The 14,782-nt window shown below is 35.5% G+C and overlaps 1 protein-coding gene across 2 annotated transcripts in view; it reads right to left on the reverse strand.

Annotated features, from left to right (window-relative positions):
• PSMD14 (proteasome 26S subunit, non-ATPase 14) overlaps positions 1–14,782 on the reverse strand; it is a 104,406-nt gene that overhangs the window by 8,595 nt on the left and 81,029 nt on the right. For both annotated transcript variants that reach the window (XM_006735939.3, XM_081814321.1), the window contains 2 exons: positions 8,827–8,901; positions 5,296–5,421 (listed from right to left, as the gene is read on the reverse strand). In XM_006735939.3, the coding sequence (XP_006736002.1) occupies positions 5,296–5,421; positions 8,827–8,901 (201 nt within the window). The remainder of the gene's footprint in view (positions 1–5,295; positions 5,422–8,826; positions 8,902–14,782) is intronic.

Consider the following 14,782-nt stretch of genomic DNA (forward strand, 5'->3'; position numbering starts at 1 on the left):
TGTTATGTCACTCTACTTACCCACTAGTGATGCATTTTCCCAAATTGTTTTTTATATTTGAAAAGAAAAAAAATTTTATTTATAATTTTAATTTTCTTCTTTGACTACTTAATAAGGTTGAACTTGTCTTTTCATGTTTATATGCCACTTGTCTTCAGTGAGTTTTCTAGCTCTTTTGTCCAAATTATTGTTTTTTAAAACTATTTTATAGGGATTCTTTGGATATTATGCATTTTTTGGATACTAGCCCTTTCTGTGTTACCAGTACAAATATTTTCTCCCAGTCTGACTCCTAACAAGCATTCAATAAATGTTAGTTATTTTTATTGCAGATAAACTTTACTGTCAAGTTATCAAAACTTTAAAACCTCATTGATATTCTTACTATCATTAAAGTAATCTTTAGGAAGCCTGACAGCAGCTTTACAATACTGAATCTTCCTATTTGGAACAAGGGAATCTATTCGCAAATTTTTTTAGTATTATTCAAATAAGTCATATACATTTATACATTTCTTTCTCATGGTAATTATTTATAAGTATTTGGTAATTTTGAATGCTATGAATTGATTTGCCTATTGTATTTTTCAACTGGTTTCAGCCTATGTAACTGCTTGGTTACTACCCACATAATTCTCTATTGTAACAATTCTAACAATTTTCTAGTTTAGGCTCTTAGATTTCTGTTTGATTGCAAACATATCCTATCATACTTAAATAATGATAATCTGGCCTGGTTTTCCCAATATTTACATATTACTTTGTTTTTCTTATCTTATTACACTAGCATAAAACAACATTTTCCTACTTAACTAGCTACTGTAGTAAACCAAACGTAGTCATATAATTACATGTTTTATATGTAAAAAATACATATTTATTTTCTGAATTTTCTGAAATATATCTGAATTTTCTTTTTTTTATTTGTTAAGACTTTTTTAATTTAATTATTTGACACAGAGAGAGAGCGTGCGCACAAGCAGGGGGAGCAGCAGAGGGAGAGGGAGAAGCAGGCTCCCTGCTGAGCTGGGGGCCCAATGTGGGGCTCAATCCCAGGACCCTGTGATCATGACTTAAGCCAAAGGCAGACACTTGACCGACTGAACCACCCAGGCATCCCCATACCTCAATTTTCTTTCAGGTTATAGAGCAGGCACTATTTCTATCTAAAAGGTACACAGTCAAATCTCAGATTTATAGGGCTACATGTTTGAAAACAAGGCAAATTTTTATGTCTCTCTGTTATTCTTAAAATAATCTCCTACAATTCATTTTTCACTTGCACTTTCACTTACAAATATCCAATCAAATATCAATATTTTAAAATTTGATGCATCTTAGCAGAATAAATTAGGAGATCTGGAATAACAGAGTGTGGGTGTTGTAGTTCGGTAATTAGAGAAATCAATAACTAGTAATCAAGCAGAATCTTTGTGTGGAATTCAGACTTGAAATAGAAAAGTTGGGACAAAGGAATTTAATTATTTTCTGATCTTCTTTCACTTTAGGAGCTAACTGGCACCTAACGGTAATTACCTTAGTTTAAAACACCAACCAATTAAAAAGAATACTATGAAGAATTGGTAGCATGGGCCTTTCTTTTTATATTTTAAGTGTTACTAAAAACTCCACCACATTCTCTTTCAATCACAGAGGGAATTACATTCTCAAATTTGGACTCCTTCATATCACAGCTTACACATTGTTTTCATTTTATAACCAAACCTTACAAGTTTTTGAGTACTACAGAGATTTTTTAAAACTGTAAAATAGGAAAAACTTCTGTGGATGGGCAGCAGTAACCATAAATAGGTTATTTCCTGGCAGTGGTACCAATATGAATTTACTTAAACTTGCAATGTTACAGAGAAATGAAAATCATTCCTACAGTCTGCTGAATAATATTACTTAAGTCACTAATGTGTAAAAGGTTAATAACTGTTTTAAGTATGATAAACTACTTCTTTTTCTTTAATATCACTACATGAAAACATACACTAGAAAGATAAAAAGAATTTTTTTCCCCCCTATCATCTAGAATCAGTGGAGATTTCCAGCTGGAACACTACGTATACATCAGGGCATGATCTTCAAAGCCAGACCTAATTCTGCTGGAATTTCGTTTGTATGGGCCCATCAATTTTTTTCAAAGCTAAACTCTCTCCAAAGACTTCTTGCTACACGTGGCAAATTTTATATACTGTCTCTTGGCTAATACTTATTTTGGTAAGACATGTTTAATGTAGAAAGAGAAATACTACTTTTTGGTGTGACAACCAATATCAATTTTAACTGTCTCCAAAATCTTAAGCTCTAGCCCCTACCATTAAATTCTAGTCCTATATTGGGCGCCTGGGTGGCTCAGATGGTTAAGCGTCTGCCTTCGGCTCAGGTCATGATCCCGGGGTCCTGGGATCGAGTCCCACATCGGGCTCCCTGCTCCTTGGGAGCCTGCTTCTCCCTCTGCCTCTCTCTCTGTCTCTCATGAATAAATAAATAAAATCTTAAAAAAAAAAAAAATTCTAGTCCTATATTTCCACTGCTTGTTTAAAATAAAACTCTAACTCCTTTCTCAATCCTTCTACTTCTAAATTGGAAAATTTTAATGGTACTAACATACTTCTTGTCACTTAGGAAGAAACCCTGAATTCACCCTTGATTCATCCTTCTTCTTTCACTTCATCCATCCAATGGGTGCCACGTTTTATTTATTTGTCTACTGATGTCTCTGTTCCTAATGCCACTGTGGTAAAGCTGATACCTAGTCCATTTTGTTTGGATAATAGAAAGCTCCTCCTAAACAGAACGTCCATTTCAAATCTCCTCTTACAGCACACTCCTCCTTTAATACTGTTGTCAAATTACATTCCTAGAGACAGGTTCTGGGTATATCATGCTCCTGGTCAAAAATAACTCTATCCTGATATTCCAAGCCCTGTTATTTGACTTCAGTAACTTAAAAAAACTATTCTCCCCCATTCACCTTCATATATTATATACTCGAGCCAAACACAGTTTCCTAAAAGGTGTCTCTGCCTTTTCTGTCTCCTAGTCTTTACCCGTAATGTTTATTTTGCCTAGGGTAACATTTCTCTGTATGTCCAATCTTATTCAAGCTTTAAGGTCCAGTTCAAATGCTGTTATTCTCTAAGACAGCATCCTGGGTCTCCCACAACTGAAAGCAAAAGCCCCTGAATCTCTATAGGATTTCACTACAGACTTCTCTAGGGCAGTTCTCTAACTTCTAACTTGTATACAAATGAGTATACAAATCTCCTGGAAATCTTGATCAAATGTAGATTCTCATTCAGTAGGTCTGAGAGTCTGCATTTCTAACAAGATCCCAGGTGATACTGATACAGCTGGTCTGTGGACAAATTGAATACTAAGGTGTTAAGGAACACGCCAATTTTGGCCTACTACCCTGATCATTTGTGAATTTTTTTTACTGCCTCTGTTTTCCTATAAATGAAGGAAGGATCCCTGTTTTCCACTGCAACTTGTACAGGAGATATTCAATAAATATTTGTAAACAAAACACTGTATAATTTGTGTGTTTTACAAAGTGCAGGTTTTCAATACATTAATGGGTTGCAAGCTATATGTATGTGTATGTAATATATATATGATTGAAACAATAAAATTGAGTCAAATGACAACACATCACATGTAATAAGGGTAAATATTATTTCGTAAAACTTTTGTTGCAACTATATATATACACACATATACATTTGCATGTTCTGGGTCAAAATGTAAAATCTATTCTTTATGTGGGTTTTTGTCAAGAAAGCTGGAAAATACATGTTAGGTTGAATCATGTTCCCCCCTCCCTCCCAAATATGTTTAAATCCTAACCCTGGTTAGAGATTGGAGTTGTCACAAGCTAAAGAAAGCCTGGGACTAAAGCATCTGGAAAAGGAAAGGAAAGATCTTCCCCTGGAGGCTGCTAATACCTTGATTTTAGACTTTTAGCCTCCATAACTGTGAGGGAATATATTTGTTTTAAAATACCCAGTTTATGGAAACTAATACAACACAGAACATACATTTTAAGTCATAGTTCAAGTATTTTTTTTAATTTCAGAATTGTAAAAGAATATAAATTTATGAACAAAAATATTATGGCCACATGTATTTTAGCATACAATAAATATTTTCAGGAGATTTCACAAAATATAACTTTTTACACATCCTCATATAAAGTGATCTCCCCTAGTTATTCTTACATCATCCCATTTATTTCGTATAGCACCAATCACAATATATTATTATATTGTGTTTCTCTGTTTGTTTCCTCCACCAGAAAATAATTTTTTTGAGGACAAGTCTTGCTTCTTACCATATCCCCAGTGCCTGGCACATAGCAAGTTTTCAATAGACACTTATTAAATGAATAAAAGAAAAGTTCATAAACTATATGTAGAAGTATTAAATGCTGCTGTTATTATCCTACATCTCCTTGTTTCCCCTTCCCTTCCAAGAAAAAGCCCTCTGGATAAGGAAGAAATTTCAAATGTAAAACTATTTTATATGGGCTACAACAGGGTTGGAAACTACAGCCCACAGGCCAAATCTAGCCAGCTGCCTGTTTTATTAAATAAAGTTGTATTGGGGCGCCTGTGTGGCTCAGTCGGTTAAGCGACTGCCTTTGGCTCAGGTCCTGATCCGAGTCCTGGGATCGAGCCCCGCATCGCATCAGGCTCCCTGCTCAGCGGGGAGCCTGCTTCTCCCTCTCCCTCTGCTGCTCCCCCCTGCCTGTGCTCTCTTGTTCTCTCTGTCAAATAAATAAATAAAATCTTTAAAAAAATTTTTAAAAATAAAAATAAAATAAATTTGTACTGAAACACAGCCTCACTCATTCCTTTATGTATTGTCTGTGGCTGCTTTTAGACGACTGACAGCCGAGCTGAGTAGCTGCCAACAGACTGGATGGCCTGCAAAGTCCAAAATATTTACTATCTGATCTATAAAATAGGCCACTCTATTTTTAACTATATATTTATACCATGTTTGCCATCTAATCATACATATTTCAAAGATTGTAAGAAATAAATGTTGGGGGGCGCCTGGGTGGCTCAGTCGGTTAGGCATCTGCCTTCGGCTCAGGTCATGATCCCGGAGTCCTGGGATCGAGCCCCACGTTGGGCTCCCTTCTCGGCGGGCGGGGGGGACGACGACACTCTGCTTCTCCCCTAGCTTGTGCTTTCTCCCTCCCCACCTTCTCTCACAAATAAATAAATATAAAATCTTAAAAAAAAAAAAAAAGAAAGAAATGTTGGAAGTAACTTTCACCTTATTGTAATTCTTGGCTAATTCCAACATCTCTTTTACCACTGATTCATTGTGTTTACAGTGTTCACTGTAGTCCTGAAGTGTCAAACCTTCCATCCAACTCTTCTTATGCAAATTTAACAACATCTAAAAAATATAAAGAAAAAGTAATTATTTTCCTGTATTGAGGATATTTCCTTCACTTAAGAAACGATGTCACAAAAAAACTTCGGAATTAATGAAAGAATTTAAAACTTAATTTTATTAAACTTGAATAAGAATTCTCCTAAATTTATATTAATATAACCTCAGGAGTATTCCAATGCCATGGCCTTTGTACTTGCTGTCCTTCTGCCTCAAAGGCTATTTTCCTTATCTGTGCATGGCTTTTATTTCTCATTTCCTTAGAGTTAGATGCCTTTCCTCACCACACTATATACAAAAGTCACCTCACACTATCTTAAACATCTGTCTTCTCTTATCATTTTTATAACACTATCAACACTTGAAATTTTTGTTTTCTTTATTATTGCATTTCTCTCTCACTAAGGAAAACTCAACAGGGTAGGAGCTTTGACCTGTTGATTTCAAGATCACCAAGATCTAGAGTCTAGAACAGTACCTAATCTAATCATAGCAGACATTCAATAGACATTTGCTGAATGCATAAATGAATGAATGAATGAATGAGTGAACTACTACGTTACACACAAGGTCTCTAATAGTTCATATAGCCCAGCTTTCAAAGGCCATGATAAGGAGGTAAATGTCCCATTCACTGAATGACTTCATTTAAATCTTTCTGAGCCTCAGTTTATAGTCTACGAACTAAGGCCTCATAACTCTCTTTCTTTTCAATCCTAATATTCCATCTATAATTTTTAAAATGAAAACTTCCTTACTGTCAGAATGAAAAGTCATGAAACTGGGCAAGAAATCACAGATTCGTCCAGTCTACAATCAAAGCAGCAAACTAGGATCAGACTCTATTAGTGATCATGGAACTAAACACCTTAGTTCGTTGTTTCTCAAGCTAGACTCCTCGTTCTGAGTACATTTTCCTCAAAGTTCCTTAAGTTTTCAAGTTTAGAGTCTTAAGACAGTTTTTTGTAGTCTTACTGCTCTATAAATGTTCTTTAATTGAACTTACAATTGAGTAACTTTTTCAAATGACTGATAAAATCTTTGTGGAAAAAAAATGATTGTTGTTCTTTTACCATTAGGACCAGTCTATCTTGTGAGATCCATGAGCCATGATCTGAAGATATAGCTGAAGTGTCGAGTTTAGTGTAGAAAAACTATTCTACTTGCTTAGAATTTTGCAGTTATATGTGGTACAAAGTTGGTTTTTTGTTTTGTTTTGTTTTTTGTTTCTATGCTAGAGAATAAGCTGCATGTCAAAAATCACCTATAAGACTTCACAAGACACAAAGCTCCAAATTCCTCCATTCCTATTCAAGGGCCCATAGGGACAAGAGTAGTTTGCAAAATAACTGAAAAAATCCTGCACAAGTAATTCCAATTTCTTTGACTGCTTCTCCTCTTCTCCAATGGTAAGTGTTCTAGAAAATACATCTTCAGGAAATTTTGGTGCAGCTGCAACTATGTATGTTATAAAGCTACCTATAGTTAAGTGTTGAGAACTGGATTTTTCCTACCACCTCAAAAGCAAAGTTCCCAGAGAGCATGAGGATATCCTTACCATGCCTAAACAAGGATTCCATTGTGACCCCTGAGTATGTTTGAAGGTAAGTATACAGGTTGGTGGGATAAGAGTAAAGGCAGGGCTTCTGGTACTATAAAAGCTCCTAAACTGAGCTACTAGGAGCATAAACATAACATTAATTATGTAGGTATTTATGTGTGTATCTTTTATGCCAAGGATCATGGTAAATTTTAGGGGCATCAAAAAGGGGGAAAAGTTAATGTAATTAGCTGGATATTTCCAAATAGTTGGGTGTCAGATATCAGACTGATAAAATATTTACATATGTGAATAAAGTGTTCAGTTTGTATCTGACTGGTGCTCTTTTTCATGGCCTGTACCTATTCTATAAAAATTAAAAATAAGTGTTGAAAATATACTTCAAGCTATCAACTAAATCTACCACAGCACATACAAACTTTGGGACACAGGCAAGCAGCTAAAGAAAGATTTATGGCTCTGTGTCTCCCCTTGGGTCAGGGAAGAACTGGCACCTGCAGCCCCTCACTCATCAGCATGCTCAAGCACACAGGTCCTTTGGGTGAGTTGACTGGTAGCTTTGACCTTTTAAAACAATGGTTTATAAAACTTAACAAAACAGAATTCTTCTTTCAGTGAAAATCTTATACAGCACATCTTTCCGCACAATATATAAATGACATTAAAAGTGGAGGTCATCTGGTTGAAAGTGGAGGCAATATGGACAGCCCAATTCATCCCACTTCCCATTCACCTCATGCACGAGAATTCCCTTCTAAGGCACCTTTGTGAGGAACAGTTTTGATCAGTTAAGTAAGGTCTTATTTACTCCTGATTACTTAGCATGTTTGGACTTGAGAGTCACATACAAACCAAAACTTACTGGCTATCAATAGTACTCAGGGTTCTTAAAAATTATTTTAAGTCTTTCTCAGGGAGAAATACAAGAAGCTAATTTGGAAGATGACTAATTGTAATAGTAAAAAAAAAAAAAAAGGCAGTTCAGATTGTAACTTCAAAAAGCAATAGGCAGACTGAAATATTTGGTATTAGTTGAAATAATCCTAAAATAGTAGAAATAAAAGAATGCTAAGCCACCAAGATGCTAGGTAATTTTTAAAGTAACCAAATTTAAAAATTGCCTAGTATAAAAAAGGGTAAGAATCTAGCTTTAAATATCTGAAAACCTGGGGCGCCTGGGTGGCTCAGTCGTTAAGCGTCTGCCTTTGGCTCAGGTCATGATCCCGGGGTCCTGGGATCGAGCCCCCCATCGGGCTCCCTGCTTCGCAGGAAGCCTGCTTCTCCCTCTCCCACTCCCCTTGCTTGTGTTCCCTCTCTCGCTGTCTTTCTCTCTGTGTCAAATAAATAAATAAAATCTTTAAAAACTTTAAAGCTTAAATAAATAAATATCTGAAAACCCTACTGTATTTCCCTTTTGATTCACCTTTCACCATTCACCTATGTAAATCGGGTAATTTTTTTTTAAGTACTACACAATTATAATCTAATTTATTCCTTTCAAATTTGGAAAAAGTTTCAAAAGGTCATTTTGTTGGAAAAAGATAAATTAATCAGAAAAATCAGAACGAGAAGAAAGATTTTTGTAATTAATCATATACTCAAACAGAAATGTTTGTTACCTACTTATTTTCTTGTTTAGCACCTACCAATAAGGTAAAATGTCTTTCAATATATCCAATAAAATATTCCTTTATTTTATGTTCCTGCAATTCATCAGGAATGAAAAAATATTTGAACACATCAATGAACAAGGTCAACAATTCAAATTCAAATATACTATGTAATAGTTCAATTGGTCTGAAAAAGATTTTTTTTTCCCTCTCTCTAAGATAAAAATTTTAACTTACCTTCTGTTCCAGTTCATTTTTCCGGTAGTTAATAGTAATGGAGTAATAGTGTCTGTTTAGTCCATGAATTAAGGCCTATATAAATAAAGGAGTAGATAAAGGACAAATTAATGTTTTACATGTAAAAAATAAGTTTGAAACTGCTGACATATCCTATAGACAACACCTTTACTATCTTCTCACTAATCAGAATTTTTTCCACTGCACTTGACTTCTCTAAGACAAACAGGCAGATCATAATAAAAATTTAAGCTAATGACATGGCTTTATTAAGAAACAATAACCCTGCCTGTCATGTAATCCATTCACAACTGCTCAAATATCGAACTCTAGCAACAGATGTTCAAATGAGGTTCAGAATGATATTCTGGGGGATCCTCTATCAGCCTAGTAAGACATGAAAATACAGATACACCTTGGACTTATTTTCAACAAGTATAAAAACAGAAGGGTAAAAGTTTTAGGGTTAGCTCAACTATAAAGATAAAGCTAACCAAAACCACCACTGCACTCTCTAATTACTGGATTTTTACAGTGAAGGCGTTAAGGTGTTGAGGTAGAAGAAGGGCTAGAAAGGAAACATTTAGTGAGTACACAGCATCTGCTTTTCACATTAGGTCTTCTAATCTTTGTAACAACCTGGTAAGGCTGGTTCCATTTGTATTTTGACAGATGAAGAAAATATAACACAAATCTTAATTTGTCCCAGTTTTATAGCAAGGCAAAGGTGGGATTTGAACCCTAGTATTTTTGACTCCAAAGCCCATGTTTTTTCTACCATAGTATGCCACAATGTGTCTTAGGAAATTCTTGGATTAAGTCTTTATACTTTAAAGCATCAGGATAAAAACAAAGCATGGCCAGTCTTATTTTAAAACTATGCTGGGGCGCCTGGGTGGCTCAGTCATTAAGCGTCTGCCGTCGGCTCAGGTCATGATCCCAGGGTCCTGGGATCAAGCCCCGCATCGGGCTCCCTGCTCGGCGGGAGGCCTGCTTCTCCCTCTCCCACTCCCCCTGCTTGTGTTCCCTCTCTTGCTGTCTCTGTCAAATAAATAAATAAAATCTTTAAAAATAAATAAATAAAACTATGCTAGCAAAAAAATCATTCCACCAAGTACTAAAGCATTTTAGGTAGTACTATAACAATCCATTCTTATCCTAACATCTGCTATAATAAAATGGTTGATGTACAAAATTAAAATACTAAGAGTATCTATTAAATCCTTATCCATCTCAATAATCATCAAGAGTAGTGAATTAAATCTCAGTGCTCAGAAATGCGGTGCTGTGCAGATCAACAAATAGAATTAATCAGGGCCTTCCTTAATATGTACTCATATTTATATAAATTAGGAAGTATATCCCCTGGGTGGAAGAATTAGAAGAAGATGGTACCTAGTCCTTCTGGTGGATAAAGCCTGACTGGAGAGCGGAACTTACACTAGATGTCAGTTGCCAGTTGCTTTCCTCATCGAAGGACCTTTGTGCAATGCCCTGACTACATAATTCTACACAGCAGTTTTAATGCTAGTGACACCTGTGGCCAATAAATGGGCCCACAGTCCACATTTTAAAGATTAACTATACTGCTAAAATATGCAGTTTGGTATCTGAAGGCACTACCTACTTGATTTTTAATGACCTTATTTAGATAAAGGTAGGAAAACTAACACAGGCAGCATGAAAGATGAGCAGGTATAATGATTAAAAAATATGTAAGTTTAAATAAAATGATATCCTCAAGCAGTCTTCCAATTTCACTTACCCACTGGCTGTGTACCCCCAGTACACTCCAAATCACAACTGGCCAAACACTCCTCCTTCCACATGAGCCCAAAAAACACAGCCTCAGTGAACAATAAATTCTTTCAAATTAACCAATTTAGTCAACAAGTTGAGGCAGCACATGCCAAATAGAAGATTAGTTTTACCAAGAGGGAGAACCAACCTTTTGTAGGGGTCAAATTGCAAATTAAACAGAATATACTAGCAAATGGCATAGTATGTCAGGCAGATAAAGGAGAAATATAGCTAGGAAATTTCTTAAAACATCATTACTTAACTTTTTAATTTACACTTAACAAACATATGATGGACTTAGGAAAATTTAGGCAATTCTTCATTAAATCAGGATATGTTCCCCAAACTCATTCATTAATTGGCTATTTAAAATCTACAAGAGTTTCTCATAGAAGCATTCTTATAGTTTGATTCACTTCTATAATATTATATACTGTAAGCTAAATAAGCTTTCAGTGGCTGATCTGGGATCAGCACTTTTTTACAGCACTGTTTCTAGGACAATACGTTTTGAATTTACCAACAGCAGTGAGCTTATTTATTTGCTTCTTGTATATCCTGACCCTTGTTTTCTTTGCTCAAACCTTGCCAACCTTTCAAGAAGGAAGTTCTGCCTAGGTTGGAACTCATTATCAGTCTAAGGGGCTATCTATTCTAGATAAAGAATGGTTTGGAGGACCATAGACAAAGGGGAGTTTTGAGATCCCGCTGATTAACTTCCTGGTTATTTCTAAGCTGCTTTAGTTAATCTTTAAAGTAGAGCTTCATAATTTTGTTAGTATGACAAATTCAAAACAAATATATAGGGGCGCCTGGGTGGCTCAGATGGTTAAGCGTCTGCCTTCAGCTTGGGTCATGATCCCAGGGTCCTAGGATCGAGCCCCACGTCTGGCTCCTGGCTCAGCAGGGAGCCTGCTTCTCCCTCTCCCTCTGCCTCTCCCCCTGCTCAAGCTCTCTCTCTCTGTATCTCTGTGTCTCGAATGAATAAATAAAATCGTTTAAAAAAAAAAAACCAATACATAATCATTACAGTGCAATCAACTTCAAAATCAACCACCATTTGAATTATTTATATTTCTGTATTTGTTCATTCATGTGATTTACAGAACTTGAGTATTATAAATATCTTTGGGAGACTAGATACCTAATCCCAAAGAATGTTCAAGACTGTCTAAGCCACTAGAGCATAAATAATAGCGAGAAGGAAAAGCAATAAGCTTAGACCTGTAGTGATATATGAGCAAAGGTGGCAGAAACTATGGAATAAACTATAAGCAGTTTATGAGAGGCAGTCAGCTATCAAGTTGGAATGAATTGTGTAAGACGGTATTTTATGTAAAGGGATTGTTGACAACAGATCCTAAAATAGGATCCTTTACTTAAATGGCTTCCTATATAATGCCTGTGTCAAATAACTACAAACAACTAAAACCTATCCTCATTATACTTCACTGACACTGCCCAGACTACTGAGAAGAGGTTAAAGTTATATATCCATATACTCACTGCTATGGAAAAGCAGGCATATTATAAAATACACAGCTTATGAACTTTATAATAACTTTTTTTTTTTAAAGATTTTATTTATTTATTTGACAGAGAGATAGAGAGCACAAGTAGGCAGAGAGGCAGGCAGAGGGAGAGGGAGAAGCAGGTTCTCCGCGGAGCAGGGAGCCCGATGCGGGGCTCGATCCCAGGACCCTGGGATCATGACCTGAGCTGAAGGCAGCCGACTAACCGACTGAGCCACCCAGGCGCCCCTAATAATAACTTTTTTAGAGGTTCTTGATAGGTCAAAAAAGTTCCATGCTCTTAAAAAAGGCTTGTCTCGGGGCGCCTCTGGGTGGCTCAGTCGGTTAAGCGTCTGCCTTCGGCTCAGGTCATGATCTCAGGCTCCTGGGATAGAGCCCCACATCGGGCTCCCTGCTCAGCGGGGAGTCTGCTCCTCCCTCTCCCTCTATGCTCTTTCTCCCTCTCTCTCTCTCTTTCAAATAAATAAATAAAATCTTAAAAAAAAAGCTTGTTTATTCAGATCCAAAGGTAAGTTTGTTTGCCTCAAATTATTTTACACTGATAAAGTGAAAATGTGGAGCTAAATAGTATCAATTAGATCATATTTTTAAATGAATGGACTTTTCTTTCTATAAGTATAGTAACTCTGAAAAGAAATAAAATGTGTTTTGTTTTTCCCTTAAGAGTAGAGAACTGGGTTGCAAAAGGCAAAAGTATAAGAGAGTTTCTGCTAAATACCTTTTTGTACCTTTTGAATTCTGAACCGTATAAATATACTATCTATGCTAAAATTAATTATTTAATTAATTAAGTTTCAAGTATAGTATTAAGAACCAGGAGCCCAGGTTATGAATACCAGTTCCTACATTAACTCACCACAAAGCCTGTGCAAATTAGGAACTTTCTGGGCCTCAGTTCCCTCACCGACAAAATGACCACAATGGTTCCTTCCAGGCCAACTGTTTTATAACTTTCAATAAGTACTGAAAACGATGTTTTTCAAAGAGCTTAACTCTGTTAGACAATGCAATTGTACCCAGGGCTACACTTAGAGGCTCACAGTCCTTGTACAATGTATCTGTGCATCAACAGTTATTAAATTTCCATGCAGTTGACAACCCAATCTTCATATATACTATGGCTCTTAAGGATCTGAAATGCTTTGAGCAGTTCTTAAGTGGACTAGTTTAAAATTTTTGGTGACTCAAATAAATGCTTGTTAACCCTCAATCCTATACGTTTGACAATAATGGTAAATGTTTCAAGTATAAAATAATACAAAGTCTCGTATATTAAAACAAAAGTCTAGAATGTAAGCATCATACTTCTGCCTCCCTATCAGGACTATTAATGGCTTCCCTTATTTAAAACATGAAAGTTAACATAAACTTTGCCTATTAGTTTTGTCTTGTAGATATTTCCAACATTGTTTTAGTGCTTTAAAAATAACATTTTCTGTAAGTAATATATGTTTCATTGTAGAAAGTTTAAGAAATATGGAAAAGGAAAAACAAGAAAAAGAATTCCATAATCCCACCACCAAAGGTAATACTCACCAACATCTTTGTACAGATAGGCACATTTTATAAAATATGTATTTGCAAAGAGGAGAACTTGTAAATCCTATTTTATAATCTTTTTCTTAACACATTTTAAACTTTCCTCAAATTATTAAACAGTAGTCTATAATATAACCATAATTTCCCCCATTACTATAAGTATAATAGTAAAAAATCAGTGTTAGAAAAGCATTAGTCACCATCAGCGTAAGTGCTGATGGCTGCTGTCAGGTTTCTATCGATACCTACTACTAGAAAGTTGGTTTAGGTGCAAGGCCCCTCTTAACACAAACTAATTTTCCTTCAAAATAAAACCCCTTCAGAAAGGCTTCTGATCCCTGAGTCAAAGATTCTACTAACATATATTAAAATTCTATTATAAATATTACCATTCACCACTTCAGGTTCTTCTGGGCTGCTTTCTTTCTAGCTTGTCTTAAAAAACTAAAATAGTTTTAAGGTGTGGCTTTGTTCTGTTACTTGTTGGCTTGGTCCTATTTAAGTGTTTTAGTATTGAAATTGTCTTAAAACTGTAAAGCACCCAGAGAGATGTCATTCTGATGAGCACTATGTAAACTGTGAAATAAATATATTTACAGATTCTAATTAGAAGGCAAAACAAACTAAAATGAAAGGAAAAACAATGATGCTGTAGCTATTATACACACAGGTCCTTTTAACTTGGGTTTGGAACTTGCTTTATAAGGTCCACCTTAAGTTACAGACTGTCAGTAGGACTAAAAAATACAAACTGGACTACTGTAGGGAAAAAAAACAGATTTTAATACTGATTTTACTCAATTTATAAAGTTAAAAAGCAGGGTTTACATTTAAAAGATGAAATCGGCAACAGGTGGCTACTGACTTGCAATTAGTAAAAACTTCTGGTAGAAATATACCACGTAGTAATCACAATGATCTTGGACTGTGAGATGCTACTTAACCTTTGGCAAAAAAAAAAAAAAAATAATAATAATAATAATGAAGCAGTATGATACTATGGGGGTTTATAAGAAAGGTCATTATCACAGGCTAAACAGGTCCAATAATATATTCTCCTGGAACATACAAGCATGGGCTTGTCT

This window comes from Leptonychotes weddellii, chromosome 3 (genome assembly GCF_054177405.1).
Source record: "Leptonychotes weddellii isolate Sample4059 chromosome 3, ASM5417740v2, whole genome shotgun sequence".
In the NCBI taxonomy this organism is placed as follows: Eukaryota; Metazoa; Chordata; class Mammalia; order Carnivora; family Phocidae; genus Leptonychotes; species Leptonychotes weddellii.